The sequence below is a fragment of the Chiroxiphia lanceolata genome, chromosome 6, assembly GCF_009829145.1.
Source record: "Chiroxiphia lanceolata isolate bChiLan1 chromosome 6, bChiLan1.pri, whole genome shotgun sequence".
NCBI classification, from domain to species: domain Eukaryota; kingdom Metazoa; phylum Chordata; class Aves; order Passeriformes; family Pipridae; genus Chiroxiphia; species Chiroxiphia lanceolata.
Window position 1 is genome coordinate 10,247,719 of NC_045642.1, and position 25,364 is coordinate 10,273,082.

Below are 25,364 nucleotides of genomic sequence, written 5' to 3' on the forward strand. Positions count from 1 at the left end.
CTTTTGCTGAGAGGTGAGGCAAACCAGGCAGGTGTTCTGGCTGAAAACACAACAAGCAAAGGTCAGAGAACACAGATCAGTATCATGGTTTTTTTTTGGTCTTAAATAAAGGCTTAGATTTCCAGGCAAATAACTGATGCAACAGCAAAGGGGTTACTCCTAATTAAAGGTAGCAAATCCTGCTCTCATTTGCATCAGTGGGAGTCTGAAGTAATTCAAATGCTTTAGTAAATTTACTTTGTTAGTAATAAGAAAAGAACATTAAAAGAGTGACTAGGATTTCTTTCATATTTCCTATTGGTCTAGCTTAGTGTAAGTTGTTTTTTTTTCTGTCAAGTTAGGGAAACAAAACTGTGCAGTACTAATAGATATTCTGAAAGTAACAGTCTTCATTAGAAATTCAAATCTATGCCTGTGTTTAGAATTGTTATAAAATTTGCCAGATCCTCGTGTGCTACAATGTGACCTTTCTATTCTAGTTAAACCCCAAAGAAAAATAATATTTTTATGCAAAATCAGGTTGACTGAAGAACTGCCTCACCGTTTTTATTTGTCTGGACTATTACCCTTTGAGTAGCTAAATACTGAAGAGAGAAAGATTTTCTTGTGATAAATTACTCCTCACCCAAACCAAGCTATTACTGTAACACAGTGAGAGTGCCTAGGATTGATTCCTTGTTCCAGGTGCCGGTTATTAGTAAAAGCACAACCTGTAAGTTCTCCAGGAGGCTACAAAACACACTTTCTCTTAGAGAGTCAGTGCCCAGCCAGTGCTTCATCAGAGTCTGTCTGAGAGCCATGCACCACTTCTAAAGCTTACAGCATTCTTGTTGGTTGTGGGAATAAATTCTGGCTTGTCTGACACCTTTTCATGTGTGGGGAGGTGAGCATCAGGTTCAGCTTCCTGCTTCTCCCATGTTTGGATATTGGTTGCTGCAACTCCTCTGTCAACAAGCCGTGGTAAGGGAGCAGTGTAAGTCAAAGGGTGGTTGTTCACCTTTTCCCTGGTTTTAGTTCAGGCTTCTCACAGGTAACGTGCTGAGTTTTGGGATCCAAGGTTGTCTTTTACAGATCATGTCCGAGTTGTAGGGAGATTTAAAAACAAATCACCATGAATATTTTTACTTTCTGCCTCTGCAAGATCTACCTATTTATTATAAGAGAAATGAAATGTGGGGGTTTTTTGTCTTCTCTGTAAGGTAACAGATACAGTCAGGAGACTGAATCTTTTATGTGGGCTGGTGATAATTCTGTGATCTACTGACATCTGTTAAGAGATCGTAGTATGGACTGTCTTTCCCCTTATCAGACACATGTAGCAAATTAATCATGAGAAGAAAAGCTTTAAGGCAAAAGAGAATTTTTTTCCACTGATTTTGATTACATGGCTTAAACTATTGGCTCCAGGGGCTGCTTGTTTGAGATTTTGGCTGAAACCATGTTATCTCATTAAACAGGAAGCCTTAGCTGGTAGGGTAACAAGAGTATCAAAGGCTTTAGGAAATACAGGCTATGGTACTAGATGTAAAGCATAAATATTTTGTCTTTTTATTTGCATCTGTTATAATCTTAGAATGGTTGAGATACCAAGGACACAGATGAATGGGTTGAATCTGCAGCTGGTTACATCTGTATTGTCATACAGTGGCAGAGTGGTACCAGTTTGCAATGGCTGAGTGATTGGCCCAGTAACACATCATTCCATATATGATGAGCCTACGTCTTCTCTGACCTTTGCCTGGGCTTCAGGAAGGGTAGATTCAACAAAATCAGAAGAATGATGCTGGTTTTTTTACCAGTGAGTAGGAGGAGAGAGAATGAGTGTGATCCATTCTGTGCAATTGTTTATAGTCAGGAAGATGTGTGAGATGCCAGGAGTCCAGCTTGATGGTGTTTTGTAAATCGTGGAAATTGAAGGAAAGAGGTGAATGGAAACCTGTTTGTGTTTAGTCCTGTTTCATCAAGGGCTAAGCAAATGTAAGGGGAAAAAAACCACTGTAGAATGGTGGCTTCAAATGTATTCCCTTGAGAAAGGTATTTCTCTGTCAGGTGAGTAAGTCTTATCTTTGTCCTTCCTCCTCTCTGATTCACAAACAGCATTTTGGCACCTTCTGCCTGGCCCTTGGAGGGACTGAGTCACTGTGATAGCACTGAGGAATACCACACTGGTGAATGCACCAGCTGCCAAATCATGGTTGTTCACCACAGCAGCTTATAGAAAGAACCCTCCTCCAACTATTCTACCTGTCCCGATTCTTACCTTAGCAACAAGCCCACTTCTCCCTTCCAGTTAGTAATATATTGTAATAGAGAATAATTGTTAAAAAAATATACAGGGTGGGGTGGGAATTTTGGATCTGTTTACTTGTTATTCTGTCTGGAAATGACTCAGAGCCTGTTAGTGCATTTATATCGCATGAGGAATCCCTCAAACTTCTTCCCTTAGAAAGTCCAGGGGGAGGGAGAAGCATCTTAGGGCGTGTAGAGAGACTGACATCATGGTGTCAGGCAGAGGGGAACCTTAGTGGTTCTTCTGTGTCTAAGATGTTTCTTAGCTGTCAGTGAAGGAAAGTTCTGGCCCCCCAGTAGGTGTTTGTCTTGGACTTCATACGTAGCAGAAATTGGTAATACATTCATATTCTTGTGTCCCTTTTGGAAGGACATAAAGAATATGCTGAAGACCCTTTTTCATTTCTTCCTCACTGGAGTTTGTTCAGGAAGTGAAATAAATATTCATGAATAGTCATCATCTCATGTTGTTGATATCCTCTAGAGACATGATTTCAGATGGAAAATTAAATTAAGGCGAAAAAGAAAAGGGCTCTTTTGTAATCCCAACAAATGCCCCAAAGAGGAGGTCTTGAAGAAGCTTCAGAGTCAACACCTGTGACCAGATGCCGACTCCATCCTTAGGCAGACATTAATGTCCTGTTCTCCAAATCTTCAAGTGCTGGAGATCATTTATTCCACTGCTTTTCCATGCTTACTTGAAAGTCTCTATTGATGTACTTTAAACACCTTCTTCTTCCGTCTACAGCTCATGGAAAAGAAAATTATTCCATTTCCTCTACAGTAACAGCAGTCTCCTACACTGTCAACTCCACCATAGGCAAAATCCATTGTAGGTGAATCCTTACCCGTGTATTTCTGTTCCAGTATTTCTGTTCTGTATTTCTGTTCCTTTGGCTGGCACCTTAAACATAATTAATAAATCTGTTGAAACTGTAAACTCCCCCAAAAAGCATATAAGGATAAAGCACACAAGATTCAGGGCTTGAAATAAGTTCTGTGAGGGATGGATAGGGCGCAGGTTGGTGTTTTACAATGTGCTACTCTTAATTTAGCAAGCAGCTATTAAGTACAGAATTCTTGTTTTCAAACGTTTTCCTTTTTGCACAGCTGTTTCACATCCTTGCTGTGTACAGCTACTCTGTGTTGCTTTGGTTTTACAAATTTACAAAATTTACATAGTTCAGTGGTGAATCATGGAGACTTTGTAGCTGCCAATTGCAGAGGAAAGAGCCGCCTGCATTGAAATTCAGCCCCGGGGAAACATCATTACATGAAAGCTGTATCTTTGTCTGATTGCTGGCTACTTGCAAATAATGGCACTTTGGAGCTTTGAGAGCAGTTCTACAGTGGTTCCATAACTGTTACTGGATCTCAAGGCATTTAGAATAAAACCCAAGGGCTTTTAGACCACCAGTGTTTAGACACATCTTCTGGTTATCAAAGGCTGAAGAATTGTTGTTCTCCAAATGACAGATCCATGGGTAGATGCTTTTCTTTGGTAAGACAGTTCGTTTCAATATCATTAGGAAAACTTTGTTTATAAACATGCATCGGTATTCTGACCTCACTTGATCATCTCACACTACATGAAAAGCATGGAACAATTAAACATGGAGCACGTGGCTAATAGGTTTGCATCTCACATGGTGCAGCTTCAGAATGTTCCTTCTCCAGTTATGGATAGAGAAGATTATAGTCTCTGTGTATTTAAAAAATTATGGGCTGAGTGTATAGCTTGGCACCAAGTTTCAAGAAGGCTCGAAGCAAGATTTTATTGTCAGAATTTCTGTCATCCTGCTCTGCCTTTGGTACATCTGACAAGTAGGAGAAAAAAAGAGAAATTCCGTGTTATGAACTGTCTGTCTGCTCTAAAGCAAACGTGTAGGATGAGACATGACTTCTGATATTGCAGACAGTCACTCTGATATATAGCCCTTTATATATGTAAGTTCTTAGTTTCCAGACTAAGATAATTACTTGTCAAATTACAATTTGTGGAGGTTTTCTACCAAATTTGAACTGTTCTTCTAGTGTGCCTCCTCTGATACCATTGCAAAATAGATTGAAATAAGTACTTGGCACTGTTTCCTAAACAGGAGCATTTACAGAAACTGTAGTCCTGCCAGGATCTTTATTAATGATCCCAGATCATTATTACTGGGAAAAATATGGGATGAGGAAAGAAAATTAAATGAGTGCTTCTACAGAGTGACCTGCTATGAAACTATTATGACTTACAGAGATTTTGACCATGCATGAACAGAATATGATCTGATAGAGCATCTAGGCACCATTTTCCTCATTATTCTGAGCATTTGTCAGGAACCTTTTTTTTTTTTTTTATTTCGTGTTTTCTTCTTTCATTGGAGTCTCAGTTCCTTGAAGCTTTGGATAAGGTGGCATTTTATTTATTGCTTTTTTGATATTGAAGGCTGACTGCAGAGGAGTCTGGTCAGTGACAGGACTACTTTATGTCTGGTGAGAATAAACAGATGGAGTAGAAAGGGATGTAGTTCTTGTGCTAGCTGTGGTGGGGAGCAGTTTATTGGGTGACCACAGCCTGCCCTAATTAATCCCTTGGCTTTTTGACAGCATGTTAAGGCTAACATAGCAGTGTTGCTTTTGGCTAAAGGCACTCCTTCAGTTATGTCACACAGACATCTTTCGCATCCATTTATATTGCATCATATGGAGAGCCAGAAATAAAGTTTTTCCAATTAAAATGTTTATGGGAAATAGAGGAAGAGGAGTCAGGTGAGATTAGCTCTATGGAGAAGTTAAAGACAAAACCAAGGGAGTCACTTGTGTTTTCCTATTCATTACCTTTCAGCTCAGAAGTGACATTCTGGTCAAACAGCCACCCAAATACCTGACTTTCCCACATAGCACTGGGATGTGACCCATACCATAGTTTGCAACTCATGTCTGCTCTTTTTAGTATGTCTTTTTTCAACAGTAGTTCTAAGTTTTATGAGTTCTGTGTGCTTGGCAGGACAGCAGTACAAGGTTTGCACTGCTGGAAAGTATTACAGAGGTTTTGAGGTATTTCAAGGCAAATTAATTCATATCTCATTAAAGATAAATGCATTATGTGCCCTGTCTAGACAAGTAAGAGATTAGGGACTGGAGTGCTACTGCAATTCATATTAACGTAGTAGTTTCCATAAAACAATATTCCATTCTGTGTAATTCTGCCATTTTTCTAATGTGTGTAAGATATAAAACAGGTTTTATGCCTTTTTTTTTTCCTTGCTACTCAGCAGTTTTTGCCATCTGCTGCAATAATGGAGACCAGCAACTTGTAGAAATTAAAACAAAACCTAGAAGGGGATATGTAAACACACAAGTAAATGTTAAGTCTTAGAAGTGCCAGTTGCTGAGAAATGTCAGTTCCAACATGAACAGTGGTTTTGCTAAAGCACTTCAGATATGGCTGAAATTTTTGTCTCCCTGGTACAGCTGGGTGAGCTCTGGCACTGCTTGGGAAGGACCTGTGGCTGCTGTTTGTGGAGTTTTATTTGAGTTACAAGGTTTTTGAAAGGGGAATCACTTTGTGTCAGGAGCTTTTAATAAACATGTAAGGGGGCTCTTTGTTCGGAGAAGCTTTTGTAGACTGTGAGAGGTGCTTCCACGCATTTCCAAGGGGAAAAGGGGTTCTTCTGCTTGAATCCCACTTACTGTTCTCACATCAGAGCAGTGACCTTGGCAGAGAACTGCTGCTCAGTCTGTCCACTACAGCTGCCTCTCACCCACAGGGGCATTTTCTGTTCCATATGCCCTCCCCTCATCCTATATGTTCAGTGTCTGCCTTTCATAGATGGTTTAATCACCACTGAAAAGTTGTGTATAAAGTCATGAACAGCACCTTTCTCTACTTTCTTGGGTTCTAAGCTAAAGTGTCAGGAGCCCAGAAGGAAAGCTTGTTCCAGACAGTCATTTGCCTTTCCCTGACAGGTAAATATTAGCTGAAGATGACTAGTGAAGAGGGAGTTTTGTTTAAAATTATCTTTGAAGGAGGACTTTTTGAGAATGTGGAGGTAGGGTGAGTGCGAGTGGGGAGAGGGAATAGACAAATGAAATGTCCGTTTCGAAATTAAAATAAATTATTACATTTTGAAAGTCAGACAGTCCTAGAACAGACTGGAATATTTTCTAGTCTACTCTTAAGATTTTAATTAAGGATTAAGGGGAAAAAGAGCAAAGCAAAATGAGCATGATTTCAGTACATACCAGCAAAACCAAGTATTAAAACTACTGCCATAGTGAGGTACAGAAACTGCAAAGAAAGTGGGTTTCTGTGTGAAAGTAGGTTAACTCTGTCTGTAGTTCTGGTTTCAGAACTTGAACTGAGAAATTCTTTGTTTCTCCTTCTTTATCCTTATGTGCTCTAAGGATGATGTGGTCCACACCACAGTGGGCTATGCTCCACCAGTCAGTACAGTTTGCCAAAATAGCCTGTAGTACCTTCAGGCCAAGGGCATGCTGGGGGCTGGAGAATGAAGATTGACACATCACACTAAAAGAAAACTTTTTTCTTCTGTGCCTTTCCATGTATATGTGAACATAAAGCCCAAAAGGAAGCACTGGTGTCAAAACTTGTCACACCAGTTCTGACCTGTACAGTCCTGCACCATCTGTTTCCTTTTCCTGGAGCTGTGGTCCTGCCATACTTGACTATCACTAACATCAGTCACTCTTTTATTCTCAAATGTGGACACTAATCATTCTTTAGGAAAGCAAATGATAGCTTGGCATAATCTGCCAGAGACAAGAAACCTGAAGTTTCTTTCAGCAGCAGTTGTTTTAGCAGTCTTATAACACAAGGAACCTTTTCCATAAGTTTCAGTATTTTGTTGGGTGGGTTTTCTTCCCCTGTTGGTTCTGGAATAGATCCTAAGCCCCAAATTGCTTCCAGGTGTTGCAGGATATTCACTGCAGAGCACAGTATTATGAGTCCAGAGGATGCTGAGTATGTCCTTACAGGTATAATAGCACGGTATTCTCTGTCCTGGCCTCTGTTGTTTATGGGTCCTAGTATACCCAGTAATAAATAGACAATCCTGCTTTCCCTCTGTATTATTCTTTAACACTTCCCAAAGGGCATATGCCTTTGCTGCAGCATTAACTGGTATAACACTGAAATGGATTTCAGAGACATGTACACCATTATCAGTGTAGCTAATTGTGTTTTTATCTGAGCTCTCTGCTCAACTTGTATGCTCTGCTGCATGTCAGAAGCCAGCACCCCCTCTCCTCTGTTTATGCAGTTGTTCCTGCAATGACAGAACATTCTGAGAAATACCTTAGTTTGCAGAATCTCGGGAAAAAATGGATTGTTCAGGATCTGTTGTAACTGATGAAGATGTTCAGATTTGCTCCTTGTCCAGCAGCTGTTGTGTCTCAAGCAGTGGATTATAAAAGGTCTGTAGCCTGATTAAATAAATAAAAATAAATTATTAAAAAAAGATACATGGCTACACATCTGCAAGTAAGAATTACTGAGTTCTGTATTGACTATGGATTATAATATTTGGGTGAAGGAAGTCAATTTGAAGTGTGGCACAAAATTCAGAGAGCATATGAAAGGAAGATTTTCCATGCCAGCAAAGAAAACCATGAAGGGATTTTTCCCCAGCTGGAAACCCTCATAAAACTGGAAGTCTGAACTGGTGGGATACAATTCAGTAAGTGAGGAAAAAGAAGTTTTTTGGTGTGGGACTCATTAACTAGGAGAAGTCAGTGACTGGAGAACTGCAACTTTGGTGTTAGGTGGTTTTAGAGCTAGGAGAGAGTTATTCCATGAGCTCAAAAACAATTGTGGCAAGATTTCTCCTTTGTGGAGAGGGACAGTTGGAAAAACTGACTCCAGCGAGACCTGGCTGTTTGCCTGAAAGTGGATGGAACAGGAATGAAACAGTATACAGTCTATTCTGAGTGTGGTTTATACAGAGGGATTCATAACAGAAGCTGACAAAGCTACAAACAGAGAAGTGGCCAAAAAGAGCGTGGCTGCTGAAGAGAAGTCGCCGACTGCTCACTTGGAACCACAAAACCTCCAACATACTATATAACATTTGGATATTTGGATTTTGATCCAACTGATTATGTAGCAACAGAAAAGCAAAAAGAAAAAAAAAGCAGAACACAGGCAGTACTGGAATAATGAAGTTGAAAACATTATGATAATTTATAGCAGAATAGATCCGGTGATACTAATTTCTTAAAATAGCTAAAGTGGCTTCTTCTGAATTATAAACATAACCTGAATATCCAGCCACTGACTTGAAAATAATCAGGCCCTAGGCTGTGTTTGGCTTCTGTTCTGTGTTCTGGGTAATCAAACTGCTTGGAAACATCTAAGGTGGCCAAAATGGGTAATTTAGACAAGCCATTGCTGCTCGTGCAGAGCAGCCTTGACTCACACAGGGCAAGAAGACTACATAAGGTTTAATCTGGAAAGATCAGAAGAAAATGAAAAGCTTAGTGGAAACTTTCCATAAAGGTTACACAGATGACAGTTGATCTGCTCCAGTAAGTGAGATTAATATCTGCCAAAGAGCAGTCAAGTGGTTACTTCAGAGAATTCAGGGATTTTTGTGTCATTTCCTTCTCTTTCCCTTTTTCTCTTTTCCCTTTTTTCTTATCCCTTCCTTTCCTTTCTTTTGACTCATAGCAAAAAGATAACATGAACCTTATGATGGATGGTACCAAGCAATGATGGAGTACAAGTGACTCAGAACGGTGCTATAATTTATGTTTCTATTGACTAGATTGTTTCCAGTCTGAAAAAACAAGAAAACATTTTAGAGAATAGGGTTAATCACACGATTTTGAGGAGGTAACCTTTAAATGGGAAGAGAAAACAGGCCCTCCCTGTGAACCAGACACATGAGGGATACACAGACGTGTGCACTTTACTCTCTGTATTTCCTCACTGCCATCCCTACAGAGCTGTGTTCTGGGAAGAATTCCTGACCAGGTTATGCATTCATCCCATGCAGCAGGAGCAAAAGGGGAGCTGTCTCTTCCACAATGCTCGTAGGACCTCTGGGTGAGGAAACTTCAGCCTGAGTTCGCGATTCAGATTCAGACTCAGGTGTCCCTCTCCCATCAACACTTTTGTTCAGGCCATGAAATGATCCCAGGTTTGAAAAGCCAGATGTGCTCAGGCACCTTTGCTGGCTTGAGGCCTATCCTGGAGTCCAGGCTGGGTAGCAAAGGCTGATGCACTAGGGAATGTGGGGCTGTTTTTCCCTGGGATGTTTGGGGCTCTTTAGTACTCGTCAATCTTATGTTACTAAATGTAAATTACCTCCGCTGAGAGCAGGGAGATGCCAGCTGAGAATCTGCTCCTGCATATTTTGCCATATTCGAATCAAATTAAAGGAAGGATTTAAAATTTATATGTGTAGGTATTTAGAAGTTTGCAGCAGTGAGGTTGCAGGTGATGGGCTACGGTGACAGGTACATGAGAGATGCCATCAGCTGAGAAAAGGAAATCCAATGGGGTGTTAGATCCATGCCTTCCAGAAGTCCTGGCTGTGCAGTAGTGCTGCTGCTACCACGAAGCCCCAGGGATGCTGAACATTACCAGTCCTGCAGAAGGAAGAACTGCATTTTTCAGCGTAGAAATAACTGCCGACAAAAATACTCAGGCACTGCGAAGATTGCCTGAGAAGAATTCCTGTGCCCCTTGAAAGGGGAGCAGAGGAACAGTTAAAAGCAAAAGGAAACACATTCCCCTTCTCCCTTAGGGAGGTCCTTGCTGGTTTAGTGAAGCCAAGCATGCTGGGGAGTTTCTGATGCCGGCACTGATATTGCTGGGGAAGAGGAGAGGACAGCTTAAAGCTACCTGGCCTGAGATCAAGAAAGTTGGTGCAGAAGGGTCTCCCACAGAGCATAAAGATACTCCTGGCTGCTGTGGCTGCAGTACTGTAGCCTCTTTCCTTCAGTCTTGTCCCCCATCTGAAAAAAACAACCAACAAGTAATAAATCACAACTGTACTCAAACACAACAGATTTAGCACAAGTGACTTCAATGCCCCCCCATCCAAAAAAAAAAAAAAGTCCAAACAACAAAAGCACAAAAAGCCTGCAGAACTAGGTAATTTCTTCTCTTGAGGTTGCTGGTATTAGTGTGTATACAAGAAGTGAAGCCAGCTAACAATTTGAGGCCAGAGTATTTAGATAAGCCAGGGAGATAACACTGGTCTGTCACAGAGCTGTGGCTGTATGAAGAATTGAAGCTTTTTTTCTTGGTTCCCAAGTAAGAAATACAATCAATCAAGAGCTTCTGGTATTTCAAGAAGAGATACAGATTTCAGTCACACAGTGGCAAATTACGCTTTTATCCTTTTCTTCAGGAGTGTATCATCGATGAAGACTGTGAAACAGGGAAATATTGCCAGTTCTCCACCTTTGAATACAAATGTCAGCTCTGCAAAACCCAGCATACAGTAAGTCCTGAATGAGACGTGATTTTATGTGATCTGTAGAAACTCAGTGTTATTGTTGCTCATGTCAACAAGCCGAAATTGGTAGAAAAGAAGCGGCAAAGCTTTCTGCATGAGGGTAAAAAAAATGGGGGTGTAGAGTTTTTTGGGTTGTGGGGGGTTTTTCTTCCTGTTAACAAAACTAGGTTTCAAGGTTTCTATTCTCACATGCTCCAAAATCTGCCCTGAGCTCCTCCTGACTCAAGCTTGCCTTGTTGGGTGGCCTAAGGACAGTGTAAGCTAACACATTGTAGGTTGCCAGTGGAATGGGCAAAGAGGAAATACTGTGGCAGCTCCTAAGGCTCAGCTCACAGCTGGTCGTTTCCAGCTCTGGATTCCCAAAGGGAATTGCAGCAGCCTGCCCTCTTCCCTTCACTGACAAATTGTACAGTGCTGTAGTGCAGTGGGGACTGTACAGGATCCTCTTCCCTTATTTGGAATCTGTGAAGCTCAGGAAGCAGTCAGTTCCTGTCTTTTGAACTAGAAGATCAATGTTCTTAATAGTAGCTATGGTTAGATTATCTTCTGTAAGGGACAGATGCCTGAGAAGTTCAGGCTTTTTCTGTGATCAAAATCCAGTTTAGAAGCAGCCTGTCAAAAAAAGCCTTTTTATTTGACTATTTTCAACTAAGTTCTGCTGATGGCCTCTTCCAAAACAAATTCACTCCTCAAAGCATTTGCAGACAGTCCAGTGTATAAGCAACTAAATGTTGCTGCAAATTCATGTAAACTGAATAGGATTGTTATAACCTAAAAGCACCAGGCTGTTCCTGAAATGATTTAAATAGTTATCTTGATAACTTCAGGGAGCTCTATTGACTTCAGTGTACTGAATGCTTGCTTAAAATCCTGATAATGTCCTATATGTGTCATTGAGAAAGCTTATTCTTCGTATTTTAGAAAACGTTAAACTGATAATTTTTCATGTTAACATGGAATAATTCAAAAGAAAGGCTGCCCCTCACCTATGCCCCCCTATAATCTCACCTTTTCTTTTCAGTCCTCAGCAGAACATTTGTAGGACAAAGAAAGTAAAAATGGGATGTTAGCTACACTTCTGTTTTAAAGTGAGCTCAGACTGAAGGAGGTGGGATCGATTCCCTGACCTTGAATCCCTGCAATTACAAAGCATTTTTCTCCCTAATTAGCAGGTCTTAATAGTACCAGTGCAGTCCTACTCCTTGTCCTGTGTTAAGCACTTCCTGTGGGATTCACTGGAAAAGAAATTCAGATTTTGTATGGCTGCCCAGACAGGGTTTAACACAGACAGGAAAAAGCTGTTAAAGCACTGACCTGCTAGGAATCTGTAAGATGTTAATCAAACTACCTAAAAAAAGGAACAATGTGACACACCCTTTTTATTAGGTTGATTTAGTAGGTGTGTGTGGTTGAAACACTGGGGCAGTTGTCACACAAAGCTATCTTTAGCTAGAGGTTTGCATTTCTGCTTTTCAAAGAGATTTTTTTTTCAGAGATTTTTCTTGAAAGATTCTTGGTTACCAATGAGATCTGGTTCTTATTACAGCTGCAAATGGATTTTAGTAAGATTTTTTTGCTGTGCTCTTTGAAAACAATCCTTCTGAACAAATTGTAAATTCCTGACTGTATTTAACAATGGGAAAAAAAAATCAGTAATGTTTTCCATCGATAATATTTCATTTCTTAATTTTTATTTCCTTTGATTGCAGAAGGGAAGGCTCCAGGGAGAACTTAGAGCAGTCTTCCAGTACCTAAAGGGACTACAGGAGAGCTGGAGAGGGACTTTTTACAAGGGCATGTAGTGAGAGAACAAGGAGGAATGTCTTCCCACTGACAGAAGGCAGGTTTAGATCAGATATTAGGAAGAAATTCTCTACTGTGAGGGTGGTGAGGCACTGGAACAGGTTGCCTGGAGAAGTTGTGGCTGCCCCATCCCTGGGAGTGTTCAAGGTCAGGTTGGATGGAGCTCTGAGCAACCTGATCTAGGGAAAGGTGTCCCTGCCTGTGGCAGGGGGGTTTGGAACTGGATGACCTTTAAGGCCCTGTCCAGCCCACACCGTGGGATGTCTGGCTGCTCATCAGTGTTCATGTGAATGCTAAAGTAAGAATTCATGTCTTGTGGTATTGGAAGCATATTAGTGTAGAAGGGGTGCTGTTAGTGTAGTGTGGAGGTTCCTGTCTGGCAAAAAATTCTGTGTAGGCTTAAACTGAGAACCCTAAGCACTTCTATTTAAACAGTGGGAATACAACACACATATATTACAAGCACATACATGCAGTTGCCTTCAGGACCAGGGTTAATTCTATGTTTGGCTGTCTGTGTTACAAGCAATTAGTGCTAAAGTGACAATTTTCTCACGTGCCTTCTCCATTTGCAAGCCCTGCTCCCGGGATGTTGAATGCTGTGGAGACCAGCTCTGCGTTTGGGGTGAGTGCAGGAAATCCACTTCAAAAGGAGAGAACGGCACCATTTGTGAGAACCAACACGACTGCAACCCTGGAATGTGCTGTGCTTTTCAGAAAGGTACAGAGGAGCTTATCCCATTCATTTCATCATACTGTATAATATATAATATATCCCCTCTTTTGCCCAGGGGAAGTTACTAAATCTCTACAGAATCAATAGGTCATTCTCTCTTTATATAACTTCACCTATTACTTCATTATAAAACTTTGATAGAATTAGGAGTGAGAAACAGCCTGATAGGGGTGCACAACGGTGAAAGAAAAGCCTATTGCATGCTAGAGATGAAACAAGCATGAGAAGCACAAAAATTTATGTTTCTAAAGGGGAATCTTACACATTTAAAAGTAGCAGAACTCTGTTGTCAATTTTTCACCCAACAGAGCAAAAATAAGAGAATTAAAAATATACAGAAGAAATGACGATATTACTGAAAGTGGCTTCTCCTTCCTATCAGCAAGCAGACTATCAGAATCAGACTGCAGATACATTTCATACTCTGAGTTTTCTGTGTGCCTTCCAGGGCACCACACTGTGCAATACTGACCAGACAGCCAAGATACACAGAGGAATGATGTCCCAGATTATGTTGTCGCTCCACATGGGAATGTGAAACTTGATTTATGGAAGGGAGGACAGGAGGAGAAGGTCTCAGGCCTGAAATTAATCCCAAATCCTGTCTGGTTAGGGTCCAATTTCTTTTACTGTTTTATACCCACTAGTTTCTCACTGCATTTTTCATAATTCACCTTAATTTTGTAGTGACAGGACACAGTTCCAACCATCTCCTTACACCAGGTAGATACTTCTCTAGCTTTCTTCCTGGTTCTTGCTATGAGCCAGACATGACCTTGTACCTTCACAGATGGTTGGGGTGCCTGTCCTGCTGTCAGGTTGCTGGTGGATCAGACTGCCAGGGCATTACAGGAAAACCAAGGAGGTGCTCAGCTTTCCCATGTTGATTTTGACTATTACATAGTGGACCTTCAATTTGGTTTCAACAAGTTTTGGTTGGAGCAGTTTTTCCTCTCTTCATCAGGTTTTGCCAAGCTCTGTCAGAGGTTTCTTTGTACTCTGATTCTGAAATCAGACAGGAAGAGCATTTTCAATACATGCCTATTACTTTCACCATGCAGGACTCTGAATCTGCTTATGCTGCAGAGATGAGTAAATTAGTAGTATGCATCCCATTGGTGGGGGCACCAGGCTGCTCTTTAGATCTTGACTAGAAATTTAGTATAAACCTGTAACTCAGGAAGGAACAACAGACATACAGTTACAGAGAAAAAATATATTTAATATATATATATGCATATATAAATCAATAGATAAGAATATTGATGAAAATTGATAGAATACACTTATTAGAGCTTAAAATAGAGCTAGTGATTAATAGCAATGAATTTTTGTTCTCTATGGTTGTGTGCTTTAGCAGGGTTTTTCAGGTTAGGCCTGCCTACTTCAAGGCCTTTCTTCTTCACCAGAGTATTGCAAAAAATTGTCCTAATGAAGATGTGTATTTTTTTATATAAAACTGTAGTAAACTACGAAGTATTCACTTCTTAATATAGAATCTGTTTTGAAATTGGGAACTGATAGGTCATATACATGGAAGCATATATGTGTATTCACACACATACATGTGTATTTTGACCAAGTCTGTTTTAAAAACTTAAATTTTGAATTCCTCTCATATTTTATTCTCCCATATGAGGAGAATGAAGACAAGAGGAGGAAGGGAGGTTGGATGGGAACATCTGGAAATCTGAATTCCAGACTGACACTATAAGTTACTAGCATCAGGAAACCCAGAGGATGTAGCCTTCTAAAATAATTTCTTACACAAGTTGAAATTCATCTCTGTGCAGAAACAAGGGTGCCAAGGCCCAAATGCCATCAGACATCTCTGTGTGTAGCAGTATTACTGTAATAAATTAAATGTCTGAGTTGTAGTTCTTGTAACCTCATTATTTAGTCTCTGAACAATTGCTCTGTATATTTGTAACCTCTGCAAAGAAATAGGAAAACTAACAGAGTTCTAAAATACAGAGGTATTTCTCTATTCAGATTTTAAACCATTGCAGAGGATTCACTGTAATTTTTTCTTGAGTTTATAATAACCTTTTGAATCTCCAAGGGATGGAGTCATGCAGCACTGCTGTCTTGACACTCACTCTCTTTGGGAAGAGCAGGAGTTGATCTTGCTCATTAAGCATAAACTTCAAATGTCTTACTCCCACCTAGTGGAAAAAAACATTAAGTTATGGCTCCTTTATTTGTAAGGGGACTTAAAGAGTGGTCAAATCTGTCCTTTTATATCATGCATACACACTTTAGAAATGAGGTCATCACAGGTTAGCAGACAGCCATAGACTTCTCCTAAAATGACTTTCCTTTGGCACACAGAGCTGCTGTTCCCTGTGTGCACCCCCTTACCTGAGGAAGGTGAACCCTGCCATGATCCCTCCAACAGACTTCTCAACCTCATCACCTGGGACCTGGAACCCGATGGAGTGCTCGAGCAGTGCCCATGTGCAAGTGGCTTGATCTGCCAGCCTCAGAGGTAAAGATCAAAACCGGGCAGACAACCTGCTTAAAAATTTGGAGGGGTCTGTTTCTGTGGTAAACAGCTACAGAACTTGCAGTCTGCCTCACTAGGAAATGTTTTGACAACTTTCTTTCTCATCAGTAGCATTGAAACTTTCTGCTTTGTCCCACACAGATGTGCCTAATTGAGTTTGGCAACACATTAATCCCACGTGAATTAAGTCTGTGAGTTAATCAGGCTGTTACTGCTTTTTAATCAGTCAGTACTAACAGCTGTTGAGATGTATCATTTCAATTTAATCCTCTGCATACAGTTCTTTGTCCACCATCTTTCTGTGTTAGGCTGGGCTTCCGTTAGATGTTTTGCTTGCTTTCATATGTAAGACACATGAAAGATATTTGAAATACATGCAGTATTTCCTGCACTACTGATCAGCTTTACAGAGGGGCACATGTATTGAGGAAAAAAAATTAATCTATCTTTGTTTGCACATTCCCCTGGTTTGAAACTAACCCAGGGTGCCAGTTTCTCTACCACTAACTTATGATCTGCTCTCAGACTTGAAACACTTCGAACTGTGCAGACTTCTTCACTACCACTGAGTTTCACCAAATAGGAAGCAGGCTGTTTTCTGCCTCAAGTTAAAACTTTGCATAGATAATGCCTTTAATCATTCTTGAAAAGGACAGTTATTTGCATTATCAGCAGTTTCAGCAGGGGAAGTGAGATCATTTCAGTTTTGCATTAAAAGCATTTTTAGAAAACTTATATGTTTTCTATGAAATTCTCCAAGTTTGCTCCTACCCTACCAGCATCATATTAACTTCCAACAAGACAGCATAGCTGGGATAGAGATGTATATTAATACTTCTCTCCTCTGTGTCCAACTCTTTCTACATTTTTTCATGCATGAAAAGGAATTGAGTAACATTTTGTTTCATAAATGTCATCTAAGGAAACAAGCAGAGTTGATCTCATCCTTTCTGCACCAAAATTTTAGTTAATGTGCCATTAACCTCAGGGAAGGTCTGTCAGCAAATGTCATATCTAGTTAGAAGGAAGACATTTCAGATGAGGATATATAAACACAGAAATTACTTAGGGTGTGAATATAACTGAACTGTCCAGCTATAGTCAAAAGAACTTTTTATCTGAATTTTAAGATTCTGACAACATTTTTTTAATAAAAGAAACAGTCCACCTCTTCAAATGGCCCTTGGCTAAATATTACAAGCAACTGATAAACACTGAAACTATTAGATTATACCAAAGAGAATACAGGGATAGTCTGTGCACAAATGGAAGTCGAGAGCAAAAGAATTGAAAATATACAGAAAATAAGCTTCAGGAACATCTTTAGCTCATTTATGCTGTTTCCAGTGGAAGAGGGTGCAGCTTTCAGCAGTTGCTGAGGGGTGCCCAGCACAAGTAGTGCTCACCTGACATGGACCTGTAGCCCAGTTGCATTCCCTGCACTGCAGGGAAATAGCAGAGGAACCATGATCAAGTTCTGTTCCCCTGCCTCCTGACTCCAACTATAAATCATTCCTTTCCCTTTCATGGTTGCTGCAAAAAATGTGGGATGTTTGTTTGCAGGCAACTGAAGCCACTTTTCAAGGTGGCTTCACCAAAACAGGATTGGCAATTGTAGTGATTACACTGCACTGTGAGGAACCAAATATATAAAGCTCAGAGTTTTCCTCTCAAGCTGGAGGACTGTGTTTAACTCGGTGTTATGACACATCAACAGCAAGGTCTAGTCACCCTCAGTGCCTGCAGAAGGGCCAGGCTGTGCTGAGGGCCACTGCCATCTTGTGTCCCAGGATCAAACATTTTTGTGTTGTTAGGCTCTGTTCTAGCTCTGTATGTGGAAACTCTCCAGCTGTCAAGCATGTAAAACCCCCAGATCTTTATGAAATCAGCTAGGATAGATCTATTATGCATTTAACTTGTTTTCACGTGGGGAGGGAACTGTATAAAGAAACCAGCAGAACACAAAATGCTGTTCTGTGTGACCAGATGTGTCTCTCTTTTTCCAACAGCCACAGCCCTACATCTGTGTGTGAACTGTCTGCCAATGAAACCCAGAATAATGAAAAAGAAGATCCCTTAATCATGGATGAGATGCCATTTCTCAGCTTAATCCCCAGAGATATTCTTTCTGATTATGAAGAAAGCAGTGTCATTCAGGAAGTGCGTAGAGAATTAGAAAGTCTGGAGGAGCAAGCAGGTTTGATGCCTGAGCCTGACTCAGCTCAGGACCTGGTTTTGGGAGATGAAATTTAAAGTCCAAGCACCAGGCAGTTTAGTTAGTCATTTCTAGCAATTTTTTGTCTAGTGTCTTGCTTATATAAACCCTAAACACACACTGCTGGATAGAAGTGCAATAAAAAAGGTCTTCAATGAAAATACTTCTCTGTGCACCAAACCTGCATGTTCCAATTACTGTTGAATTCATTCAGTCCTTGGACCAAACCTGTCAAATGAGAAGTGTTTCTTCTGGATTAGTTTTTTCCCCTGTGTACATCAGAAATAAACTTATTAGTACTTATACTCATTAAAAAATACACGTAAATAATTTAAAGTTATTAGTAAACTTCAGAAGCGACTTTTGAGTATGAACCATCTACTTTGAACTGCTGTAGTCATTAATTTTGGGGAATTTTTAATTTTTTTTCCTTTAGAAAACATGGTCAGTGAAGCTGCAACATCCAGATTGTGGGTGTCACAGTGCCACGGAGCACTCTGCACCACATGAACATTCCTTCCTGGGGGAATGTTGTTTAAGGACCTGTTGGCTACATTCCATCATCACCTGCCCTTTATGAGACTCAGAGGCAGTGAACATCAATTCCTGACTTCAGTTTAGCAGTAAGACAACTGAAATAGCTTCTTGCACTCAGAGACTTACACCCAGAGAACAACCTTTGAGGAATGGTTTATGCTTTTAATACACTTCACAGGCATAAATCTCTGCATGTTACAAGATGTGCTTATTGTGACCATCTTTAAGAGGTCATTGATTTAAGAAATCGATGGCAAGCCAAGAGTAAAATCCAATCCACCAAACTCCCCAGCTGTCTCATCAGTTTGCTTCAATAGCTCTTCCACTAGTAATGGTTTTCTGGGGTACAGATTTCACCATCTGTTATTCCACATGGGAAAACATGACACGAGGTTCCAGCCAAGTAACTTTTCGTGGCACTTCTTCCCAAATAATCCCTACTGTTTATCTCTAATTTGGAACAGTAGAGCACCAACAGGAGCAGCTGTAAGACTGTGTTACCAGCCTGTACATCTTTCACCACGTCTGCACTATGAAAGCTTCTCAATAAATTCCTTGGGTACCAGAATTAATGTTAATAATCATAATCAACACGAGGATATTTCATCAGAACAGTCTGGCTTTCAGTTTAAGGATTCTACAACCGATTCTCACACCAACACATACACCCAGGCACCTGCTCTCAGAGCTCACTGAATTCACCTTTCTATCCCCAATAAAATTATTGTACTTTAGAGACAGCCCATCTATACAAAGAGAAGGAATTGAATCTGTTTTAAAAAAACACTATAGAGAGCAGTAACTGTCTGTAAATACTGCTCTCTTAATGATAGTATTACTCTCCCTTCAAATTCTTGGTGCTGCAATCCTCAGATCTCATCTCTAGATTTTTGCCTCTCCAAATGTCTTTGAGGAAAATCCATGATCCATTTGATAGGTAATTCTTTTCCTCTCTTCAAAAGCTCCAAGGTTCCTTCAGCAGTCTATATAAATGGTAAAGGGGTTTAATGACATACCCTGCCCAGAGGATGGTACTCCCTCTCTGCTCCCTTTGCCCCCTCTTCCACCTCACTTACGTTGGGCAAGGGGCAGCACAGGACAAACAGAAGAGGAAGAACGAGGGAGTTCATCTGTGCAGTGCCTGCTTCTCAAGCTGCCAGATTCCTCAGGATTTTTAGGTTGCTGTGGGCCAGCATGCAAGGAAGACCTGAAGGTTCAGTTGTTGAACACTGCCTTTCCCCTCTGGAGCAGAAATTAGCTGCCAATCATATCTGGAACTTGGAAGTTTCACTGGTGAGAAATTCAATTCTGGAAAAGGAAACTCACAGTGGAAGAAAAAATGGGCGGGAAGTTAAACAAGAGAAGCAGATAAGCTATAAAACACTTCCTGTAACACTCTGTACATGGGGGGTGTGCACATACATACAAACACACAGCCTTACAATTCCAGCACTGCCTTGGGAAAGTCTGTATTTCCATGAAATAATTCCATATTTTTTTAAATAAAAAACACAGCATTTAATGATTAAAATAACACAACAGAATGAACAAATGTTTTATTGGCATGTTCATTGTTGTAAACAGCATCTGGCATGAAAAAGTTTACCAAAATCTTTTGATTGTTATAAATTAGGTGGTTTTTCCCAAAAACTATGGAGAATTGTTCTCTATTGATCTTTATGGACCAAAGCAAAAAATTGCTGTTCCTAGGCTTTGCAATGAAATCATGTTGACTGCATCAGTCTTTGCACCACAGCCTGAATTACTAAGTTTGTACATTGAGGTGTTAGAGGTTGCCCCAATATTTGACTACATATAGCTATGGAATCAACTCTGGGAATAATAAACTGACTTTCAGCAGGTGGAGAAGATGCAAACTTGTCATAGTCTTAAAAACAAAATGTACAAAAAGTAGCGGAACAAAACAAAAACTTAATTAACAAGGGGAAGTACAACCCTAAAGTACCCAGCATCATCAAACATAAAATGAATACAAATTTAAATAGGCAACTATACTTCCAAATGTACACAATGACTGTTGATATGTGAAAAGAAACAGCATGGTAAATAGCTGAACTGCAGTTCTGGTGAATGGATAGGGCAAATTTTATTTACACATCGAACGCAATGCACTAGAGCTGCTCATCGGCTTCTGTAACCTATTAAAAAAACCCCAGTTTACCTTACAACAGCACTTCTGCAAACAAACAGCGCCTGCTGGCAGCTTTCTGCAGACACCTCTCAGACCGCCTGTTTTATGGAAGAATATTATAAAACCTTGCACTTGCAGCACTTCCACCTCCGGCCCTTTTCTGCCGCTCTTCCAGAGCCAATGTGTTAACGTTTACTTCCGACTCTCTGATGAGGTAATGCGTGTATCAGTGAAACAAACAGAGAAAAGGATTCTTTCATGGCCTTTGCACAGCTTTTATTATTAAGCTATGAGTATCCTGTTTGAGGCTAGTTTCACTAGCTACTATGTGCACACTGTCCTCAAAAAATTTCCACTCGATTCCCTCCCCGCCCGCTTTTTTAATTTTTTTTTATTTTTTTTTATTTTTTTTTAGTTCTAATCTTTTATTTGCACATCCCTTTTAGCTTTACAGTACATTTGACTATAGTGCACAACATGATTCCAAGTCAAGCAGTGACCCGGCGGGGCCCTGCGCTGCCGGCGGGTCACCGCCCGCCCGGTGCTGGTGTCAGCGCTTTACACCTAATGAATGTCCTGCCGTAACGGCACTACACAGTAGTAGTGAACCTTTTTATTGGAAACAAAAAAAATTCCCCAGGGAAAATGCTATAGCAAGTATCAGTCTTGAGTCAAATCTTTATTTGGTGCTCCATCCAGATAAATTTTTAGTGCTTTTTCTTTACGGGGAGAGTAGGTTACCCGGTGTCCAGTTTTCTGGAGTCTGCTGCTTTCTTTTTTCATCAGTTCATTTCTTTGCTCATCTGTTAATTCCATTAATTCTTCAGTTTTATCCCTAAAACGTAAACATGTTAAAACTCAGATCAATACAGTAACCGTAATTAGATTTCTGCCCTTTTTTTTTTTTTCCACTTGGAGTAACTTATTAAAACCACAACTAAGCATAACAATTCTTAAGGATTGTTTCCCTCCTCTGCAGAAAAGAACAATCTGTCTAAACCTGCTTTTCCAGCACACATTCACCCAGGGGAAGAAACAAGCCCATACTCCTCCATCTCCCTAATTTCTTTATAGACAGCTGTGGCTCTGCTCTGTATTTGCTCTCAGTGCCACCAGCTGGAAGCAGAGTGTCAGCCAGCCCCTAACAGAAGCTACCAGATGTTCTCCCAAATAATTTTCATCCAGACCAGCACGTTATCAACCAGCTGTTTCCCCCCCAACTCACATGCAATTATGAAAAATACCACAGAAGCAATGAGGTTGCTCCACCTACTAAGTTTAGAGGAATGACAGTATTCAAGCTCTCAGTCCTCAAATCCTGCCTCTGGGCTACTGCCACCAGCTGATCAATGTTTTTCAGCTTAATAAAATTTTTATCCTAATGGCCTTTTTTCCAAATAAGCCATATTAATTTCTCAAAGGAATAAACTCAGAAAATAAAATCCTTGCTGTCCGAAACATACAGCAAGACATTCACAAACTCCACAAGGGATATATTAAGATATTAAATCCACACACACACACAAGCATAGCAACTAGTTTTGCATTCAGCAAAATATTTTCAGTGGTTTGGGAAGGAGGACTGAGTAAAAGGGTGCAGTGCTTGTTTTCTTAAACTTAATTAACAGGTTTTTAGGAAGCTGAGGAGCACAAATATTTCAGCTGACTGTTTTAAACCCTCTTTTCTTTATGGTGACAGAAGAGTATTTTCTGTTCCTGTGGATTACATCATCCCTCAGATCTTACACAGCTTTTTTTGCATGGTTTATTATAATGTAATGAAATGCATACCTATAAAATATTACTGCACCATCATCACAAATGTACAGAGGCCAGACATTCAATGTAGATACTTTAGGATTCCAGTCCAAGTCTTGGTGAATCTCTAGTATGGAAATGTCACATGGAAAGGTTCCTCTACCCTGAGAAAAAACAATTACTCAGTGAGTACAATAAAACTCACAATCACAGATCTGTGCCATCAGAAAGTAAAAATACACACAATCTTACTTACCTTTGCAAATTCTATGTTTTCTAAGGGTATTCCACTTATTTCACTCAGCTGTAAAGTGAAGAAAAATGGTGGGTTTAATACAATTCCAAAACATCATGACACAGTGTCTACAGAAAGTCAATAATCTGTCAAATCTAGAAGTCAATTAAAGTATCTGAAAGTTCTCCAATAATCCAAAGCATCAGTACAAAATTACAGTGACAGAGTACACATTTTTGTGTACACTGGTAACATTTTTGATGTTACCAGTGTGTGTCACAAGTGATGCTTGCTGTGATAGTATTTCATCACACTTCTCTTAATACTGAAGGGGAGAAAAAAAGTTCATAAAAACAATTAAATTAATAACATCCACGTTCCAAGATAAAAAGAGACCAACTGCCTCACGTTAAACCCTCAGGTTCATCAGCCAGCCTTCAGTAGGAAACTAAGCATAAATAAAAACTGCTGACAAAAGCCAGACAAACTCAAATGTATTAGCCCTGCACATGTCTCACGTGCAAATTTCTCTTACTATTGGCAGCAGTAAAACAATTAAGGCCTCTTGGAGCAAATGCTGCTAAAATTACTCCCTGCACATCAATTCCTAAGAAAAAAAGCACAACCAACTCTTTCTTCAGATACAAGTGAGAAGGAAGTCTTGAAGGCTGCATACAAGAACCTGCAGTCATATCTTCATTTCTACCTAAAGAATACAAGAAACCAGTCCATAACTTAATCTGTGTACACACATTAACCTCTTCTAATTTATCAATGCTCAATGTCCACTGATACCAGCATTTGTGCTGCCCTCAACATCCAAGGTGGCCTTCTAACATCTGGGTATTGCCACACATAGATAAACATTTCACCAGGAGTGGAATCCTGTGATTTACTGGATTGACTAAACAGTCCCAATATGAGACACCCCTACTCTAGACTTCTGCTAGGATGGCACAGGTCTGCTTACCTGTTAGAGGGTTCCAGCCTCAAGTAAAACCAAACCATACCACAGCCATATTTCTTTCCAACCAAAACACAGTTCAGTCTACTTGATACTGGTAACACCATCCCCAAGCAACAGCTCTCAAATTCATATATGAAGAGGCTGAAAGGCTTGTTATTTTGGAATAAAGAAATAAGCTTGAAAAAACACACAGTGACAGTAGCTTAGCTTTTCTTTCACATGTGTTTTTCAAGAATAAGGGACACAGGTAATATTATGCTGCTTAAACTTCAAAATGTGACTTCTTCTGGTGTACATTCACCTGAATACTTTCACAACAGACCATTATGTGAAATTAAGAAGTAAAGCTGATAATTCAAGTGGTTTTGGTAATAGGTTGGGATAGATTACTGATTCCCAGGGAAAAAAAAATAATCATCATGCAGCAAGATTTTTGTAGCTATAACATCTTTGTGCTTCCCCATAGAGGACATCAATAAGGCTCTTGGTCACCACAAGAAACTTTCATCATGTTACACATTTTACCTTCTCTTTTAATTCTTCAACACTGCTGCTTTCTAGTACTACTTCCTGGAAAGAATCAAGTTTCATCTCTGATGGCCTCCACCGTCTCGACAGAACAGCAAGTTGTGACATGGATTTCATCTTTTCTACTCCTAGCAAAGAAAAAGGAAATTTATTGTATTAACATCACAAAATATCCTATTTTTAATTATATTAAACACTAATATGAAAGACTGCCCAACAGATACATATACACAAACTAAGCAACACAGTAAGTGTGCTGCAAGTAGCTCACTTGAAAAAAAGGGGAGTGGAAGGAACTAGAATTTAGTTGAACTTTTCTGTTGTCAGCTTCCTTTCAGAGAATTTTTCATAGGCAGAATCTCCTAGAAGCCATGCTATTTTTGCTCTTCTTCAGGGCACGTTTTTCCATCACACCCAGCCTGGCTATCCATACAATATCCATCCACCTAACCAGAGGCTGATCTCCAGGTCTGACATTTGCATGAGGCCTTCCTCAGCAATCTGGTATTTTACTCATGTGCTTCACTTCCTTTACCAAAATAAGCTTTCACTGTTTGACTTCCAAATTTCCCATACCAACTCCACACTTGTTATTAAAACCTGTGTTACACCCACCACCTTCCAGAGTTTCAGTACGTGCTGCCTCCAGCCTTTTTATACCACTTTCAGGTACCAGAGCTCTCGCTGGCTGATACAGTAATACTGTTCACATTACAATTAGATAAGCAGAAGTGATATCCAAGGGCTGATTTTATTCATATTTTCAATTAGTCTATAGTTTTATAACTTAGCATGCAGAACTTGTGGCTTAAACATTTGTCTACCCTTACATTCTGGTTTTGCATGAAAATACTACCGCTCTGTAAGATTTTCCCTAAATACCTTCTGCAGCCTTGCCTGTGACTACATTTGTGCCACCTTTCAACACTATAATCCATTGTCTGAAGTGAAGATATAGTCACCTAGTGCTTCTTGGCATTTATTTAAAGTCTGAAGCAATTACACAAATTTTCTTCAGAGTCAGAGAATAACTGATTTAAGTATGTCTGCAACAGTGTGATGTGAACCTATTAGGCTAAGAAACTTAAATAAATGCAGGGTAGAATAATTTACTGTTACCTGCCTAAGTTCTTCAGCTAAATACTGACAGCAAAGATGAAAGTA

The 25,364-nt window shown here is 40.0% G+C and overlaps 2 protein-coding genes across 6 annotated transcripts in view; one reads left to right on the plus strand and one right to left on the minus strand.

Moving 5' to 3' along the window:
* The window catches only part of DKK3 (dickkopf WNT signaling pathway inhibitor 3), a 30,472-nt gene extending 10,268 nt beyond the window's left edge, over positions 1-20,204 (plus strand). Inside the window, exons 4-7 of the mRNA XM_032690212.1 lie at positions 10,656-10,748; positions 13,143-13,287; positions 15,634-15,790; positions 17,818-20,204. Coding sequence (XP_032546103.1) covers positions 10,656-10,748; positions 13,143-13,287; positions 15,634-15,790; positions 17,818-18,061 — 639 coding nt within the window. The 3' untranslated portion in view covers positions 18,062-20,204. The remainder of the gene's footprint in view (positions 1-10,655; positions 10,749-13,142; positions 13,288-15,633; positions 15,791-17,817) is intronic.
* A 759-nt stretch (positions 20,205-20,963) lies between these two features.
* Positions 20,964-25,364, minus strand: part of USP47 (ubiquitin specific peptidase 47) — a 52,508-nt gene continuing 48,107 nt past the window's right edge. For all 5 annotated transcript variants that reach the window (XM_032690208.1, XM_032690207.1, XM_032690206.1 and 2 more), the window contains exons 25-28: positions 24,198-24,328; positions 22,727-22,774; positions 22,504-22,634; positions 20,964-21,547 (exon numbers count right to left, since the gene is read on the minus strand). In XM_032690208.1, coding sequence (XP_032546099.1) covers positions 21,373-21,547; positions 22,504-22,634; positions 22,727-22,774; positions 24,198-24,328 — 485 coding nt within the window. In that variant the 3' untranslated portion in view covers positions 20,964-21,372. The remainder of the gene's footprint in view (positions 21,548-22,503; positions 22,635-22,726; positions 22,775-24,197; positions 24,329-25,364) is intronic.